The sequence below is a fragment of the Sphaerodactylus townsendi genome, linkage group LG13, assembly GCF_021028975.2.
Source record: "Sphaerodactylus townsendi isolate TG3544 linkage group LG13, MPM_Stown_v2.3, whole genome shotgun sequence".
In the NCBI taxonomy this organism is placed as follows: domain Eukaryota; kingdom Metazoa; phylum Chordata; class Lepidosauria; order Squamata; family Sphaerodactylidae; genus Sphaerodactylus; species Sphaerodactylus townsendi.
The window spans coordinates 35626127-35641475 of record NC_059437.1 but is presented as its reverse complement, the minus strand read 5'-3'; the positions used below and the strand labels follow the sequence as shown (position 1 = coordinate 35641475).

General features: G+C 43.5%; 2 protein-coding genes across 2 annotated transcripts in view; both read right to left on the bottom strand.

Moving 5' to 3' along the window:
• Nucleotides 1–26: 26 nt before the first annotated feature.
• PLA2G1B (phospholipase A2 group IB) lies at nucleotides 27–8520 on the bottom strand. The gene is made up of 4 exons (XM_048515006.1): nucleotides 8408–8520; nucleotides 2870–3035; nucleotides 1500–1627; nucleotides 27–311 (listed from the first exon to the last, which is right to left on the bottom strand). The coding sequence occupies exons 1-4, from the start codon at nucleotides 8436–8438 to the stop codon at nucleotides 190–192; spliced, it is 447 nt and encodes a 148-aa protein (XP_048370963.1). The 5' UTR covers nucleotides 8439–8520; the 3' UTR covers nucleotides 27–189.
• A 2685-nt stretch (nucleotides 8521–11205) lies between these two features.
• MSI1 (musashi RNA binding protein 1) overlaps nucleotides 11206–15349 on the bottom strand; it is a 103776-nt gene continuing 99632 nt past the window's right edge. Inside the window, 1 exon segment of the mRNA XM_048514924.1 lies at nucleotides 11206–14963. The gene's annotated coding sequence lies outside the window, so the exon portion shown is untranslated.

The window sequence follows — 15349 nt, the reverse complement described above, 5'->3', positions numbered from 1 at the left end:
CGCGACCCCAAAAGAAAATAAGTTGACAGCTTTCGATGCTACGTTTTATTACTTTATTACACAGGTGTGCAATTTACTTAAAAAACTCTCTTTTTTCACTCTCCTACTTTCCTGCTGCCTACAAAAGTGCTTGTGACACCCTGGTCAGGAGTGGACACAAAGGTCTGCATTGGTGAGGCAGTCCAAGCTTCAGCGGCAGAATTCGCTAGTGTTCAAATTCTTGTAGTCCTTGTTGTACGGAGCCTTTGAGAAACAGATGGCAGCACTGCGATCACAATTACAGATAAACGACTCGCATTCGTTATTCTTTTCTAGAGAGAGAAGGGGAGAGAAGGGAAACATCACAGTCCTTTCCCCTATGGAAACCAAGCACGTGTTTCAAATCACCTCCAATAATAGCTGGAAACTTTCTAAGCTAGGAGTTTGTTAGGGTGGCAACCTGTGACACGCCAGTACCACACTCCCTTTTCTCACTGCCTGCCATCCTTCCTGTGATTCCTGTGCCTTTGGCTTGTACTATACATGTTAAAATATTTATTAAAGCATTTATAGCCTACCTTTCTTTGTGGCTCAAGGCAGCTTACAGCAATAGTTACATACATTTCCAGAAGAAAATAGCCAACCCCAGATCTCTCCATCCATTCCCCCTTATTAAAATATGCCTGTTATAAAACCCCTCAAAAGCCTTGGTTGGAGAACTTCCTGAAGATCTCCAATAAGGTACCCTCCTCCCTCAGGGGTCCATTCAACAAAGCAGAGAAAGGCCCTGGCTGTGGTTGATGTAGATGGGCCACCCTAAGGCTCATTCCGCACTTGCAGAATAATGCACTTTCAAACTGCTTTCAATGCTCTTTGAAGCTGTGTGGAATGGCAAAATCCACTTGCAAACAGTTGTGAAAGTGGTTTGAAAATGCATTATTTTGCGTGTGCAGAAGGGGCCTAAGTTAGTGCGAAAGCCAACAGATTGCTGTCTGAGGACTGTAGTTGGTACACATGGACGTATGGAAGGAGATAGTCCGAATATGTGAGACCCAGGTTGTGAAGGGCTTTAAAGGACATCACCCAGCTACTGAAACACCACTAGTCGCAATCAGTATGAGTAAAAAGCATGAACCGGGTATTACACCTCAACATCAGAGCCTCCCAGTGATATGGAGAAGCACCTCTTGAGTCCTGCAGGGTATCAATGAAACACCCACCCCACCCAGAAGGAATACATGTTATGGCTACTTTCAGGGAGGCTGTGTCTCATCTCTTCCCCCAAAACCTGAAGGAAAAACATAGGATGCAAATTCATACTGAGTTGGCTCCCATGGTAGATTCAGCTGTCTTCTGCAGTCAGCAGCAGCTGGGACCTCTTTCCAGCCCTTGTAACCTGAGATTCTTTAGCTGATTAAACCTGAACCTTTTATGTGCAAAGCAAACATGTGTTGTATTAGGGAGCTGAGTGAGCTATGGGGTTCCCAGTTCAGCTAAGTATGTCATGAAGGTATATTCACCACTGCAAGTTATATCACTGCCAGAGCAGCTATAGGAATACATCTCCGTGTAGGGGTTGTCCAGAATGAATTTACACTTGGGGTGTTTCTTGGCTTCGGAATAGCAGTGGTCATGAATCGCACAGCATCTGCTCAGGAAAGAAAAAGTATTCAGAGCAATTCCCTGATCTTGGGAAGAACTTGTTCACTACATTGCAAAAAATCCATCTACTTTTCATGCTCTCTTTCTAGCAACAGGCAGCCAGCTGCCTCACAGAATTGTGAAGATGCTGGTTGTTGCTTACTTTTCTTAGCATTCAGTATTCAAAGATAGACTCCTCTGAACATGGAAGCTCCACTGAGCTAGGAATCTGACAAGTCATCCTTCCTAGTAACAACCACCATCGCAGTCCGTTCTATCAGAACTTGGGCAGTGAAGTGAGGCTGTCTAGACACAAAATGTGTGTGTGGGAGGGGAGGGAGTCTGCCTGCTAAAGGAAGTCCCCAGATAGGCAGAAAAATATCAGTTTGTAAACTGGAAGAGAAGAAACAGCAGCAAACCTCCCCTTAACACACACAAACTGCTTTAGAACACTGAAAGCAATTGAACGTCTGTTTTTTTAAAAAAAAGAGGGAAAAGAAAATTGGGGTGGGGGAACAGGCCTATCAAAGCCCCTGTCAGTTTATAGTAGCCTTGAAAGGGACATTGCAGGAACCCCATCTCTCCTTGTCACTCAGCAACATCAATGTATTGTGCTGAGAGGATTGCATTCCTAATAATTTTCTTCTTCTCCTTCCTCCCAATCCCATCTTGTCCTTTTAAAAAACTGTCACGGATTTTAGCTGTCATGGCCTGTTTCCCTGAGAGCGTGAATTCTAATTAAGAACTTCCTGTGGTCAGTCCCAAACAAACCTAGTGCCTGTCAGGTTAATAGAGATCTCAAATTGTATTTCCTGTAAAAATTGGAGTTCTGATATGAGGCGACAAGGAGAAAAACCATTTCTTATGCACATACCAATCATAATTTGATTGCATATTCATCATTTTGCTACTAACAGCAGTCAGGCTAGTGATTCAGGAAACTTAGAAATTGTAGCCTGTCTTTATTCTGTGTCTCCAAAACATGGATCCCCAGGATAGAATGTCTCTGAAGATGGAAGTTCTGTTTTGAAGTTCTCTGTGGATGTGTTTCAGTTAGACATGCCCAGTAACTATTTCTTACTTCTGGAGTTAGAAGCTATTTTTTGACGTCAGCTACCCTCCTCTGGACTGATTTCAGTATGATCCTTTGTTAATATATGTGGACTTAAATGAAAACAGCCCAGAGGCAGGCTTGGTGGAGATTTGCAGGAAGGGGGCTGAAGGAGCTAGGTGTAAAGGACTTGCTTACTTGTCTAGGTCATCCACTGGTGTCCCACTGCCTCCTAAGCCACAATAGCATCCGTAGTTGTTGTAATCCATCAGTGGGTCACTGGTTGGGATGGTGCATTTGATCATGTTGCGGAATTGCCATAAGTTCCGGGGGACTGCAGCATTAGCTGCACCAATTGTGCCCACTGAGACAAAGAGAGAAAGGGGGAAAATCAGGTGAGAACCTTATAAGAGTTCCCCAAATTTCTGTGTTTTCTTCTGCATTATAATAGGAAGTATACACCTTTTATAAATTCTCAAGAGTTCCATCCTTATATCTAGAGATAGGGACAAAGAATTAGCCCTTCAGCAAAGAATCCACTTCATAATTCTGCACATGACACAACTCTGAGAGAGACTCCCAACTGGAAGACTGTAAAGTTAGAGCCTTGGGCTGACTGTAGCCCTTGTTTAAATCGTTTATTGCAGAACAATTGAAGAACATAAATAGAGCCTTTTGGATCAGACCAGTGGTCCATCTGTTCCAGTGTATTTTTTTCACTCAGCTGTCAATCAGTTGCCCTGGAACGTAAAACAAACAGAGCACAGAGGTTGAGGCCCTCTCCAGATGCTGCCTCCCAGCTCTGGTATGTAGAGGTTTGCTGCCTCTGTAGATGGAGATTCGCTTCAGTCAGCCATTAATGGACTTCTCCTCCTTGAAGCTTCAGTCCCTCTCCTTTTTTCTGTGCTCGTGGCCATCACTATCTCCACTGACAGTGAATTCAACAGTTTAATTAGTTTAATTATTAATGAGTAAATAAGTGTTTCCTTTTGTTTGTTTCCTCACAAATTCATTGGGTGCCCCCCAAGTTCTACTATTACAAGAGTGGGAGAAAAAGCTCTTCTATCTACTTTTCTGTACCCCACACAGTATTTTCCAAAACTCTAGCATGCCTTCCCTTAGCAGCTTTCCCCCCTCTACTCTGAACTGTCACAGATTACCTAGCCTTTCATTATAAGAAACATGTTCTAACTTTTTAATCATCTTGGTTGCCTTCCTTTGTTCTTTTTCCAGCTCCATGGTATTGTTTTTTAAATGTGGTGACCAAAAGTACACACAGTATACTAAATGAGGCTGCATCATAGCTTTATACAGAGGCATTACAATATTATCCATGTCATTTGAATCCTTTTATTGGCCCTTTCCCCACTCACCTTTGCCCAAGGGTTGCTGCGGGCAATTCCCGGCACGCGCAATTCCTGGCGCGCGCCCTGGCTTCCCCACGACCCCACGCTCTGTGCAGGGTCGTCAAAAGGCACCATTTCAAAAGGCGCCAGGAATTCCGCGCATCGAGGGGGCGGGAGAGAGGCAGCGTCAGGGCGGCTGCGTTCTCACTGCCCCTGAAGTGGGGAAGGCAGCAGGACCCCGCGCTACTTGAGGAGAGTAGCGCGGGGCTTAAGGAAAGTGGGGAAAGGGCCATTAATAATTCCTACCATGGAGTTTGCGTTTTTCACCGTTGCCACATAATAGAATGACATTTTCATCAAATTTTCTACTACAACCCCAAGATCACTTCCAGTCTCAAATCCCATCAGAATATAGTTAAAATTAAGAAAATTTTGTTCCAATATTCATTACCTTACACTTATCTACAACAAGCCTCATTGGCCACATCGTTACCCACTCACCAAGCTTAGAGAGGTCCTCTTCACTATCCACCATGGTTTTCAATATCTTGAATAATCTGTCATTGTCTCCAAACTTGGCTACCACACAGCCCTTATTTCAATTAGTTTATGAATAAGTTTAAGTAGCAAAGGTGCCAATATGAATCCTTGTGGGACTTCACTTCTCTCCATTGTGAAAACTGTCCATTTGTTCCTACTGTCTGTGTTCGGTTGTTTAACCAACTGTTAATCCATAAGAGGACCCTTCCTCTTATCCCACGATTGCTAACCTTCCTCAGGAACCTTTGGTGAGGTATCTTGTCAAAAGCCTTTTGGAAGTCTGAATATATGATGCCTATCAGGGCACTTGTGTCTCTAAGCTTGTAACCTGCTCAAAGGATTCCAAGAAGCTGGTGAGGCAGGACTTACCTTTGCAGAACCATGCTGATTTTTCCCTCAGCAGACCTTGTTCCTCAGTGTGCTTAATAATTCTCCCTTTAATATAAACTTGTACAAATTTATCTGGAACAGATGTTAGGCTATCTGACCTGTTGTTCCCAGGAACTCCTCTAGACCCCCTTCTAAAAATTGGAGTGGCATTTGATATTTTCCAGTCATCCAGCTTGGAGATCAATTTTAATGACAAATTACATCCATACCATTTATAACGGACAATAGACCAGCATCTGTCAATCCAAAAGGGCAGTTCAGAGTAAAATCTTGCATTACAATTTTTATGCTAGAGAAAAAACAAATATTCTTCTCTTTGCATATAAAATCATTAGTCTACCTCCTTACTTATCAAACCTTCCATTTCTTGACAGCTAAATGACAAAATTTTGCTACAGCTTATGATACTTTAGCTTCTTTGTCTTCAAACAAATACTTCATTAAAAGTGTCTCAGCATTCTCCAAATAGTATTCCAGAGGTTTAAAACGAAGTAACAGGAGTAATTAAATGCAATCTGTCTTCAATGTGAAAAGCCCAATCAAGAACTATATGAGAAACTGATTCAATTACATTGGCTAAACATGGGCAGCAATGTTGCTCCATGGGCCAATGATGAAATCTTCTACGAGAACGGCAGAAGGGAGAGCATCAAAGCAGGCCCTGGGAAAAGCCCATCTGTATTTAGCATGAGTAATGGAATGACTGGAGGCACAAAACATATTTGAGCCTTATAATGAAGGTAGCACAGCTTATTAAGTCTAAATTAACTATCAGTTCTAAATTAGCCTATGCCACCTGCCCTGTTGAGCCACCTGTTTCTGCCCAGCCCCACTGCCCCCGCAAGGAATCGGCTGTCAGTCTATGCACCAGGCCTCATATTCTGCACTGCTCTCTTTTGCCAGCCAACTTCTTGAATAGAGAGCCCCTGTAGAATGTCAAAAGAGCAATGTGTGACTCTGGAGCCGCAGGTTGCAGACCCCTGTTTTAGTAGATCAACAATTTCACATTTGCGTTCTTTAAGAACCTCAGGTGTATGCTCTCTGAACCCTCAGACTTAGTGTTTTTCAATGTGCTTAGTAGTACTAGAACTTAATTTCTCAATCACCTGGATTTGACTCAGTTCTTCAGATACCTTTCCCCAAAACAGCAGCTCCAGCATAGCTAAGTCCCCCACATTTTCCACAGTAAAAACAAATGCAAAGAATGTATTCAGTTTCTACGCCATCTCCCCATTTTCCTCAAGGAGTCTTTTTATTAATTAGCCAAAAGCCCGCCCACCTTCACAGCTGGTTTTCTGCTCCTTGTAGATTCGAAGAAACACTTGACATTTGCTTTTCACCATTCATTACTCACATTCTTATTTGACTTGCCTTATTATCAACTTACATTTGTTTTGCCCGCACCTGTGCTCCTTTCTGTTCACCTCAATTGGGGAAACCTTTTACTTTTAAAAAGACTTTTATGGCTGCCTTGACTCGAGTACTTAACCACACAGGCATCCTTTTAGATTTGGTGGTTACATTGCCTGATTTGATCTGGGCTCTTGAGCACATACATTCATGAATTTCAGAGTTCAGGCTGGTCCAGTTGCATAAGATGTCCAAGGGATTACTTGTGACAACCATTTTTTTAGTGGCTGCCATGAACTAGTCAAAGTACAATACGGGACACATGTCCCAGGAATTGTTGCAGGGTTGCTTGAAAATAGAAGCGTGTAGCTTTGGGGGCTGAGAGCATCTTTTGCAGTGTTGCAAGAGACTGTGGGTGTACCTCTCAGATACAGTGGCAGAATATGCTGGGCTACTCCCACCCTTCTTTAATTTATTCATCTCCAAATTAGAACTCTCTGAAATTCCTGTAATTCTTCTAAGGGGTTGTTTTCCAACTTGCAGGTCACAAGGCCTCTGAAAGTAGAAGAAGAATTTGGATTTATATCCCACCTTTATCTCCTATAAAGAGACTCAAGGTGGCTTGCAAGCTCCTTTCCCTTCCTCTCCCCACAACAGACACCTTGTGAGGTAGGTGGGGCTGAGAGAGTTCTGAAGAACTGTGACTAGCCCAAGGTCACCCAACAGGAATGTAGGAAACACATCTGGTTCACCAAATAAGCCTCTGGCACTCAGGTGGAGGAGGGGGAAATCAAACCCGGTTCTCCAGATTAGAATCCACCTGCCCTTAACCATTAAACCATGCTGGCCACAGGCCACCCCTCCTTAATGGGAACTCCTTCCCTTTGCATCCTTCTCCTTTTTTTTTTTGCTCCTTACCAACTTCTCACATTTGCACCTTCCCCTCCTTTGTGACAATAACGGTGGAGACAGAGAGCCATCTGACAACTAGAAACTTAACGGCAATAAATGAAAACAAGGGGATAAAGGTTAGAGAGTAAGTAGAAGCTGTTCCTAATGCCACAGAAAACCCAGGAGGATAGAGATGTGTATGTTCAAGGGCTTTGTCTTGGTGCTACTCCTTCAGCAGCCAAATCTCTTGCCCAGCCTCCTGCTGCGCCTCACTATCCCCCAACTGCTGTGGGAGATGAACTGCACCAAGTCCCTTGCTAGAAACCTCTTCACCATCATCTGCCATCTTTGGGTATCTCCTCAGCCCAGTGCCCTCTGAGGACACCTCCTTAAACTCCAACTCCGGGCCAGCTGGCAAAAGAAGAGGAGATGAATTCCCACTTGCTTGAGGTTCATAGTGGGAACAGCTGCACACTTAGCATATTTGTTAGACTCTCAAAAACATCTGGTTGGACACTATGGAAAATGGGATGCTGAAATAGATGGGAGCTAAGATCATAGTTTGCCTAGGAGACACACACACAACCCCCCCCCCCCTTGCACCAGCTCTGGATGGGTCATCCTATTAAGTAAATTTGGACTTGTGGGTCACCATAACAAACTATGGTTCTAAGGTTCATATAAAGGCACCCTGATGTGGCAAAAAAAGAAAAAAGAAATCCTTTCCTGGTTTCAGCAGTTGAATGCCAACATTCAGTATTCAATTTCTTCCTCTATATGGCTACACGATTAAGCAAACAGCATGTTATTAACGCATATATGATTTATAACCCATCTAGTTCTGTAGGTTCAGTGCAGATAGCAAAAGCAAGGAAGCACATGTGTATGCACTCGCACCACAATATTTCTTCCACAATTTAAATATACCCACCCTTTCTCAACTTAACTGTGGGCTCCAAGCACTAATCCCAGGCAGCCTTGCAACACTTTCAATAGGTTCTGAGACTTGGACCTTGACAAGCCTACAGAATGGGGAATCCCATTCCTGGCAGGAGAGAACAGCTGCCAACAGCACCTCTCTTATCATTTGAACAAGACATACAGATGGGGGCCTTAACGGAGCTCCTTACAAATCTTTTGCAGCAACAGAAAAGCTTTCTATTCTTAACCAAGATGGTCTCCTTCACTTTTCCTCTTTTCCTTGATAACCACAACTTACCCAATGCCACAAGGAGAAGGGCAAGGTTCATTTTGTCCAGAAAGTAGTGCAGGCAGCTATTCCCCTTCTTGGCCTCTTTATATCACCACTTCACCTTGGCACCAGGATCTGAGATAAGAGGCCAATGTTTGTCTTTCTATAAGCATTCCTCTTCTGGCAGTCCAAGGCCAGGTGAAAACCAACTACTTTAGTTCCAGGAAATAGCCTGGACACAAGTTTTTCCATGAACCAATCTTGTTTCGTTTTGAACTTTACCTACTGTTATCCTGGTGCAAAGTCATTTTACTGCCCATTTGTAGAGGACTCTTCAGGATTTAGCCATCTTCTAATGCCAGATCTCACTCTAGAAAGTGAAAGCTAATTGTAAAGAAACAGAGTTCCAAAGAGCATGTGAGGAGCACTTCCCCTTGCTTCCACCAAACTGCCCATCATGAATTAGGGTTCCAGAACAGGAAGCAATATTTTGGGTTATTGTTGCTATATTTTTTAAAAGAAAGTAACATGTGGTCTATACATACATACCCATCTGATTTCTCAACTGAATGTGTAATACTATTCCATTCAAAAGTTTTGAGCAGTAGGTATCACTGATGGTCCCATTCACACATGGAAGTCACCACTTCCTAGTGCAGACATGAATGGTGTGTGAACTCAGCCTTGTCTCAGCACCAGTTGTTTCTGCACGGTCCAAATATCACGGATTGAGAAAGGGAAAATCCAGTTTGGCCAAGAAGTTTGCTCGGTTCCCAGTCCTAAGGAGGGTTTGTCCCGCGACATTTCCCTCATCCTGGGATTTTTTAAAATTGCCAATTTGGCAATTCTTTTCAAAAAATCCTGCTGTGAACCCACTACTGTGCAAACACCATGGGAGCAGAAACAGTTTATTTTTCCCACCCAGCCACCTAAACTCCCCACCTGATGTCATGTCAGTTTTCTACTCTGCTGAGCCTGCCCTTTCTGAAACGTTCCCCCAAGCATGTTTCCTTCTGCTCATGGTATTGATCGGGTGCCATTTCGCCTGAGTTAATCAGGAGTGGAGTCCCAAAATGTCCCCGTTTTCTTTTCTATGCATGTACTGGTTGCTTGGAGCGCCTAGCTAGGGAAATGTGCACTTTGGGCTGAATGTTAGTAGGCATATCACAGGGTGGGGGTGGGGAGTCTCTTCCACAAAAATATGAGAACGTGAGTGGGAATGGAATGTGATGCTGTGCCCCATTGTTTTTTGCTGCCGCTTGCTGTGTTGAGGCCTGCGCCAGGCCCTAACCAGAACTGGAAAAGGGGGCACTTTGTTTTCGCCTGCTGCCGGCCCAAAACAACCGCTAATTAGAACATGGGGATGTTTGCGCATGGGTGAATATGCTTGCAGTGTAGATACAAAGGACCTGGGCTTGAGTGAAACAAATTGGAGTATTTCCTCCTGGTCTTCACTCTATTCCTTCCCAGAAATGGCAGCCATGTGAAGGGAGAAACTGGGATAAAATAGACCCAGATTGTAAGATATTGATTGTAACCTGGTATAATTGTGCTGTGCAGAAATGGCCATAGTCTCAGTATGAAGCTGCAATGTTGGGTCACAACCACCAGCACAGGAAAATCACTGTAGAGCAGTGGTTTGGTATTATCTATGATAACTGGAGCTCTCCAAGGAGAGGGAGTGCAACCTGACATCCTTTTTAGCTGAAGATGCCACAGACTGAACTTTCAGTATGCAAATCATGTCTCTCCAACTGAACTGTGGTCTCTCTCAGGCTTCTGAACTCAAAAGATCAAGGTGATTGTTAGCGTCACAGATTTCGTCCAATCAGCTGTAGATATTGGTGGCCACACAACGAGGCTAGCATCAACCTGTCTATAAATTGTCAACAGCTCTGCAAACAGGAAAAAAGCAGCTCATAAATTGTTTGCGTAAATTAACAGGTGGCACAGCACCCACACTGCCGTCTCAACAGGTTTTAAAGGACAAGTTCTACTTATCATGAATATCAACCATTATTTCTCTTTGAGCAAAGTACTACAAACATGAAATTCTTGATTGGTTGGGGTCAATATGCACATGGCCACTGCTTTACATCAAATTAACAGAAAGGCTTGCTGTCTGCATTTGGACTCCTATCCAGATCTCCAAGATGTGAAATGAAGTTCAAACATGGCTCACTTCCAGTGAGCAAGCTTCATTAGCCTACTAATGGACCCCATCTAACTCTTACAGTACAATCCTTAAAAGAGTTACTCCAGTCTAAACCCATTAATTTCAATGGGCTTACATTGGAATGACTCTTCTTCGGATTGCACTGTTAGATAGTCTCAGCTCCTAAGGAGAACAGGGCTGGCCAACGGCATTTGGGTGCCTGGGAAGAAAATCAAAATAGTTTTGGCCTACTTTCCCCCCACCCCCCACAATACAAACAGATTTGTAAATCCAATTGAAATGAAGGTTCTGAGGACTATAACCATGGTTCTTTCACAGTTCCCATTGTTTTAAATAGGCGTTGGAGAGCAAAACCTCCTACAGACTGATCTGCCTCCCCCTCTGCCACCCAGTAATACAGTCTAAACTCAGCCACGTTATCATATATCAAAGCAGGTTTCCTCAGTGAAGAAATGAATGTAGACATATCTCAGCCAGATCACCTGGCAGTTGCTACTACAATGAATTCATGATCAAAATGCACCAATAAATCCCCTTTATCTGTCATGCTTTTCCTTAGCAACCTATCCATATTTGGGATGTTTTCCAAATGCAAGTTCAAAAGAATCTTTGAAATACTGACCCTGAGACTGACACCACAAAACAAAAGCCATTTTCAAATAATTTATTAGGAATTTTAAACTGAAAATCTGGAAAAGGGGGTTACAGGTATGGAGAGAATAAACATTGATGTGTAATAAAACTGGCTTAATAAAAACCACAGCTTTATTTTTTTTAAAAACACGCACGCGCACACACACCGCCACTTCCCAACCACAGCTCCAATTCTAGGCAGCAGCCAAGAGGGCTGGAATGAAAATTCTAGACCTCAGTACAGCCAATACCGGTTGGGAAATGGGCACAGAAGCAGCTCAGCACAGGTACCATGGAGGAGGCAGAGTGCCATCTGTAGCCTCCAAAGTTGAAGACGAGAGAATAAAAATAAAACCCAATCAATTGCTGCTGCTCTTTAATTTCATTTGTTTTTTTAAAAAAACAGACACACAAGACTCGTCTCAGTAACAAAAATTATTGCTTTGTGTTTCCATTACTAATTAGCTAAGTACCCCCCTTCTTCCCACCCTACCCCCAAAAGAGAACTCTCCCAATATTTTTCAAGCTGCTTAGGGTGGGGGCCTGTAATACTTCAAATCCATGGACAAGAGAGCAATTCTATGGGGAGAAGTGGAAAGAGGGAAAGGATTTTCCCCCCTAGAGAGTTGAAGCCTTCTGATGGAGTCATCCTTACCCATGGGACGCCCGTTCAGGTGCCAGTTTTTATACAATTAGAATTGAATAGGAAAGATGGATTGTACCACTTTGGGCTGCAGGTGAAGGGGAATCCACTCTCCATGATGTTTGCATTCCAATATGCAAACCAAACACTAGCATTTCAGGGAGAAGGATAGACAGCACACTTATGCTGATTTTCTTAACGTAAGAGGGTTTCCCCCCCTTTTTTTAAGCTGACAGGGCATTCCAACATGCACCATTCCCACCACTCTGACAACTCAAAATGGTACGGTCCACAATTGCTTTATGCTACATTGAATGAACTCTTCCATTTTTCATCTCTCAGTGTAGTCACTGGTCAAATGAGGGATGCTCCTTGTAGTAATGCCCCAAAAACCCCTCACCACCAAAACCAATGAAAAACACATTCGGTCAAAAAAGAAATGGGGTGCTTACGATGGGTTCTGAAGACCCATCACAGTTTTCAACTCTCGTTGTTGCCAGCCTAAGGAGGGAAGGACAGCGGACTCCTACCCTACCTGTTCCTGCTGTGATGGGCAAAGTTTGAAGGGGGGAGGGGAAAGGAAAGGCATTCTTTACAATTTAAGATGAAGCTACATTATTTTCCCTGGGAGTAAATGTCACCCTGCATCTTAATAGAAGGCTCAGTTGCTCCCCTTAAGCAAGGTCTTTGGTTCAAGTATAAACAAATGTCAGACCCAAACTTGCCCCTAAAAACAGTTATCCCTCAAGGTTCTTGCTGTAACTGGGAAGTTTCATTAATTTAAGGACCATTTTTCACATTACGCAGAGTCAGTTCAGTTTGCTACTGAGGGCACCCTCAAAAAGGAGTGGCAGCCCACGAGGCCCCCTGAGGAGTATACTTCCAGAATATGTGGGTTTGCCGCATTTACATTTTGCACTCTTAGATGTGTACTTAAAACTTCTCAGGTGTGCACCTAGACCAGGTAATGAATAAAATGGTCCAGTTAACTGAGTTTGTAGGGAAAGAGACTAGAAGAAGAAAGCTATGAGTCCAAGAGCAGTCCTCAATTTACTTATGAGACAAATCCTACATTTAACATAGGGATGCAGAAGTCTCTCATCCAAGGGGCTGATCCATCCCCACACATGCTTAACTTCAGCAGTGCTGTAGCCTCAAGGACTGCCCAAAACAGTATCCAAATCTCATGGTGGAGAGCGATGCTCTGGTTTCTTCATCAAGGCAGATGTGCCTCTGGGGAAAGCAGATTCTGATTTCAGAAGTGGCTGCTCTCGATGGGCTTTCAGATATCTCCCAATTCTCATGATTTAGGTTACGTTCAAGAGTCAGATGATACCTGAAAGCCCATAAAAGCCAACCCCACCACTGAGGGAAGGCCAGCCACTAGTTAGCCACCCCACCAACTAAGTAGTGCAATGCAGACTGCAGAATGGAGCACCCACATGCGAAGATGCCTATAGAGAAAACAGGTTTAAATTACTATCTGCACATGAATGTCCCCCAAAAATGCTATAGGGGGACTTTCCTGGATCCTGGTCTCAGTCTTGGCAGTTTTTGACAATGGGAGTAAAAGAACCCGAGACTCTATGAAACACAAGGGAGGGAATATTTAGTGGGAAACACAGGTGAGGACTGCCATCTGCATGGAGAGAGCCTCTGAGGAGGTGTGCAGACTGCCCTTCTTCAACCAGCACCTCTCGTTCGGCCAGTTCCATAACGGCTGCGTAAGGACAGTGAGAAGCTGAAGCTTTTCTCTCACAGGATCCCTGAGAAGCATTCTGAATCTCCCTAGTTAGCAAGACTTCCTTTGTCCAGTGTCTGAATTGTCACCTCAATGCCCCATGCCACAGTACTCCAAGCCTCCCTGTGGGCTACGACCCCTCTGCAGGAAGCAATAAATATTGGGAGAGTTAAAGTTCATCAACAGTGTTCGCAGAGACCAGTGGTGGCAGCTGAAGCCCTTTGCTGGCGCTGCAACAGAAGCAATGCCTGCTGAAACCGCTCAGCGAGACGGCTCACAGCTGGTTCAGCCACCTCCCTTCTCCACCCCTGCGCACGCGCACACACGTACACCCCTCGTACCCACCCCACCACACTTCTGTCGCATCAGAGGTCTTAAAATCTTACATTAAAAGGTATAAAAAAGAAAGGAGGTTCATCGTGGTCCAACTGGAGAGTATTGCTCACATTTACGGCATCAAAGCCCAGAAGGAAAAAAGAAAAAAGAAAGCAAACCCAAAATTGCTGTGTGGAGACAAGGCCCAGGAACCCGTTGTCGTATTTACAAGAGATACAGGAAGGTGAAGAAAAAGCATAACAATAATAAACCCACAGAAACCTAAAATCTAGAGAAAAAGAAGAAAAAAAACTTTCTTTTCAACCCATAGGGAATAGTGTTTTTTTTCACTTAGCAAAATATACAGTTTGCGTTTGTTCCACAGCAATGCCCTCCGAGCGTTCACATCCTGCTAATTCTGCACGTTTTAAAACTTCACATTGACAGAAAAAAGAGAAAAATCATTAATCGTATCAATGCCTCTCAGCTTTCTCTTCCCTTCAAAACTTTCAGTTTATATCAACGTCCTTTAAAAATGACTTTTTCTCATGACCGAGCCTGTCCCATCACATCCCCACTCACAATATATATATATATATATAACAAAAAAAGATTTCCAAACCAAAATAAAAATATTCCTCAATAAAGCTACCTATGCACGATCACAGAAATCCAATTCATAAAATGGTTCTACTGGCTCCAAAAAAGAGCAAAACAGCAACAATAACAAAAAAAATTGAGAGGACTCACCTCCTTTCCCTCCTCTGTCCCCTCCCCCAAAAGATAAAAAATAAAAACTAACAAACTAACAAAATAAATAAAAGAAGAATCTGTGGGTCGGAGGGTTTGAGGAGAAGTGTAAACGGTCTGTGGTTAGTAACAAAAGAAGAGAAGATCTCCTTGCATTCAAATCCAGTGCTTTCTGGGCAATAGGAGAGATCAGGGCAGGCTAGCGGAAGCCCGGCCGACAGCCGGCAGCGTGTGCAGTTTTATTTATTACAATGAAATCTTGGCTCATCCCTTGAGTTTTGCCAGATCCTCCAGATCACTGTCCTTGGTTTGTTCACTGGGGAATCTGCCGGAGGTAAAGAAAGGGAACAAAAAAAAGTATTTAAAAAGGTGGTATCAAAGACCATACATCACAAAATATTTGCATTTGTAGCCAATTCCAAGGAAGTGTACACTCCTTTTCTAAAGCAATGTTGGGGTTCTCTTGAAGAACAACTGAAATGGAATCCATGAGCCAAAAATCAAGGCCAGCCCAAGATGTTTACAGACAGCACTAACAAACGTGGGCACTTTTGGAATGTGGAGGTAGTGAGTGCCTCCACAAAATGGCAGTCATGGGGTATAGAAGCCAATCACAAAATGGCTGTCACTGCGGAGGGGGCAAAGGCCAACTACAAAATAGTAAAAGGTTCCAAATTAAGCATCTTATGGTGAAACCAGCTCTTTTCCAAA

What these genes read in the sequence shown, in the direction of transcription:
- PLA2G1B (XM_048515006.1), bottom strand. Translation starts at nt 8,438, where the DNA reads ATGAACCTTGCCCTTCTCCTTGTGGCATTGG. An exon ending in CCTTCTCCTTGTGGCATTGG is followed by an intron (nt 3,036 to 8,407) that starts GTAAGTTGTGGT and finishes TCTTTGTCTCAG; the next exon opens with TGGGCACAATTGGTGCAGCT. An exon ending in CAGTGATATAACTTGCAGTG is followed by an intron (nt 312 to 1,499) that starts GTGAATATACCT and finishes TTCTCTCTCTAG; the next exon opens with AAAAGAATAACGAATGCGAG.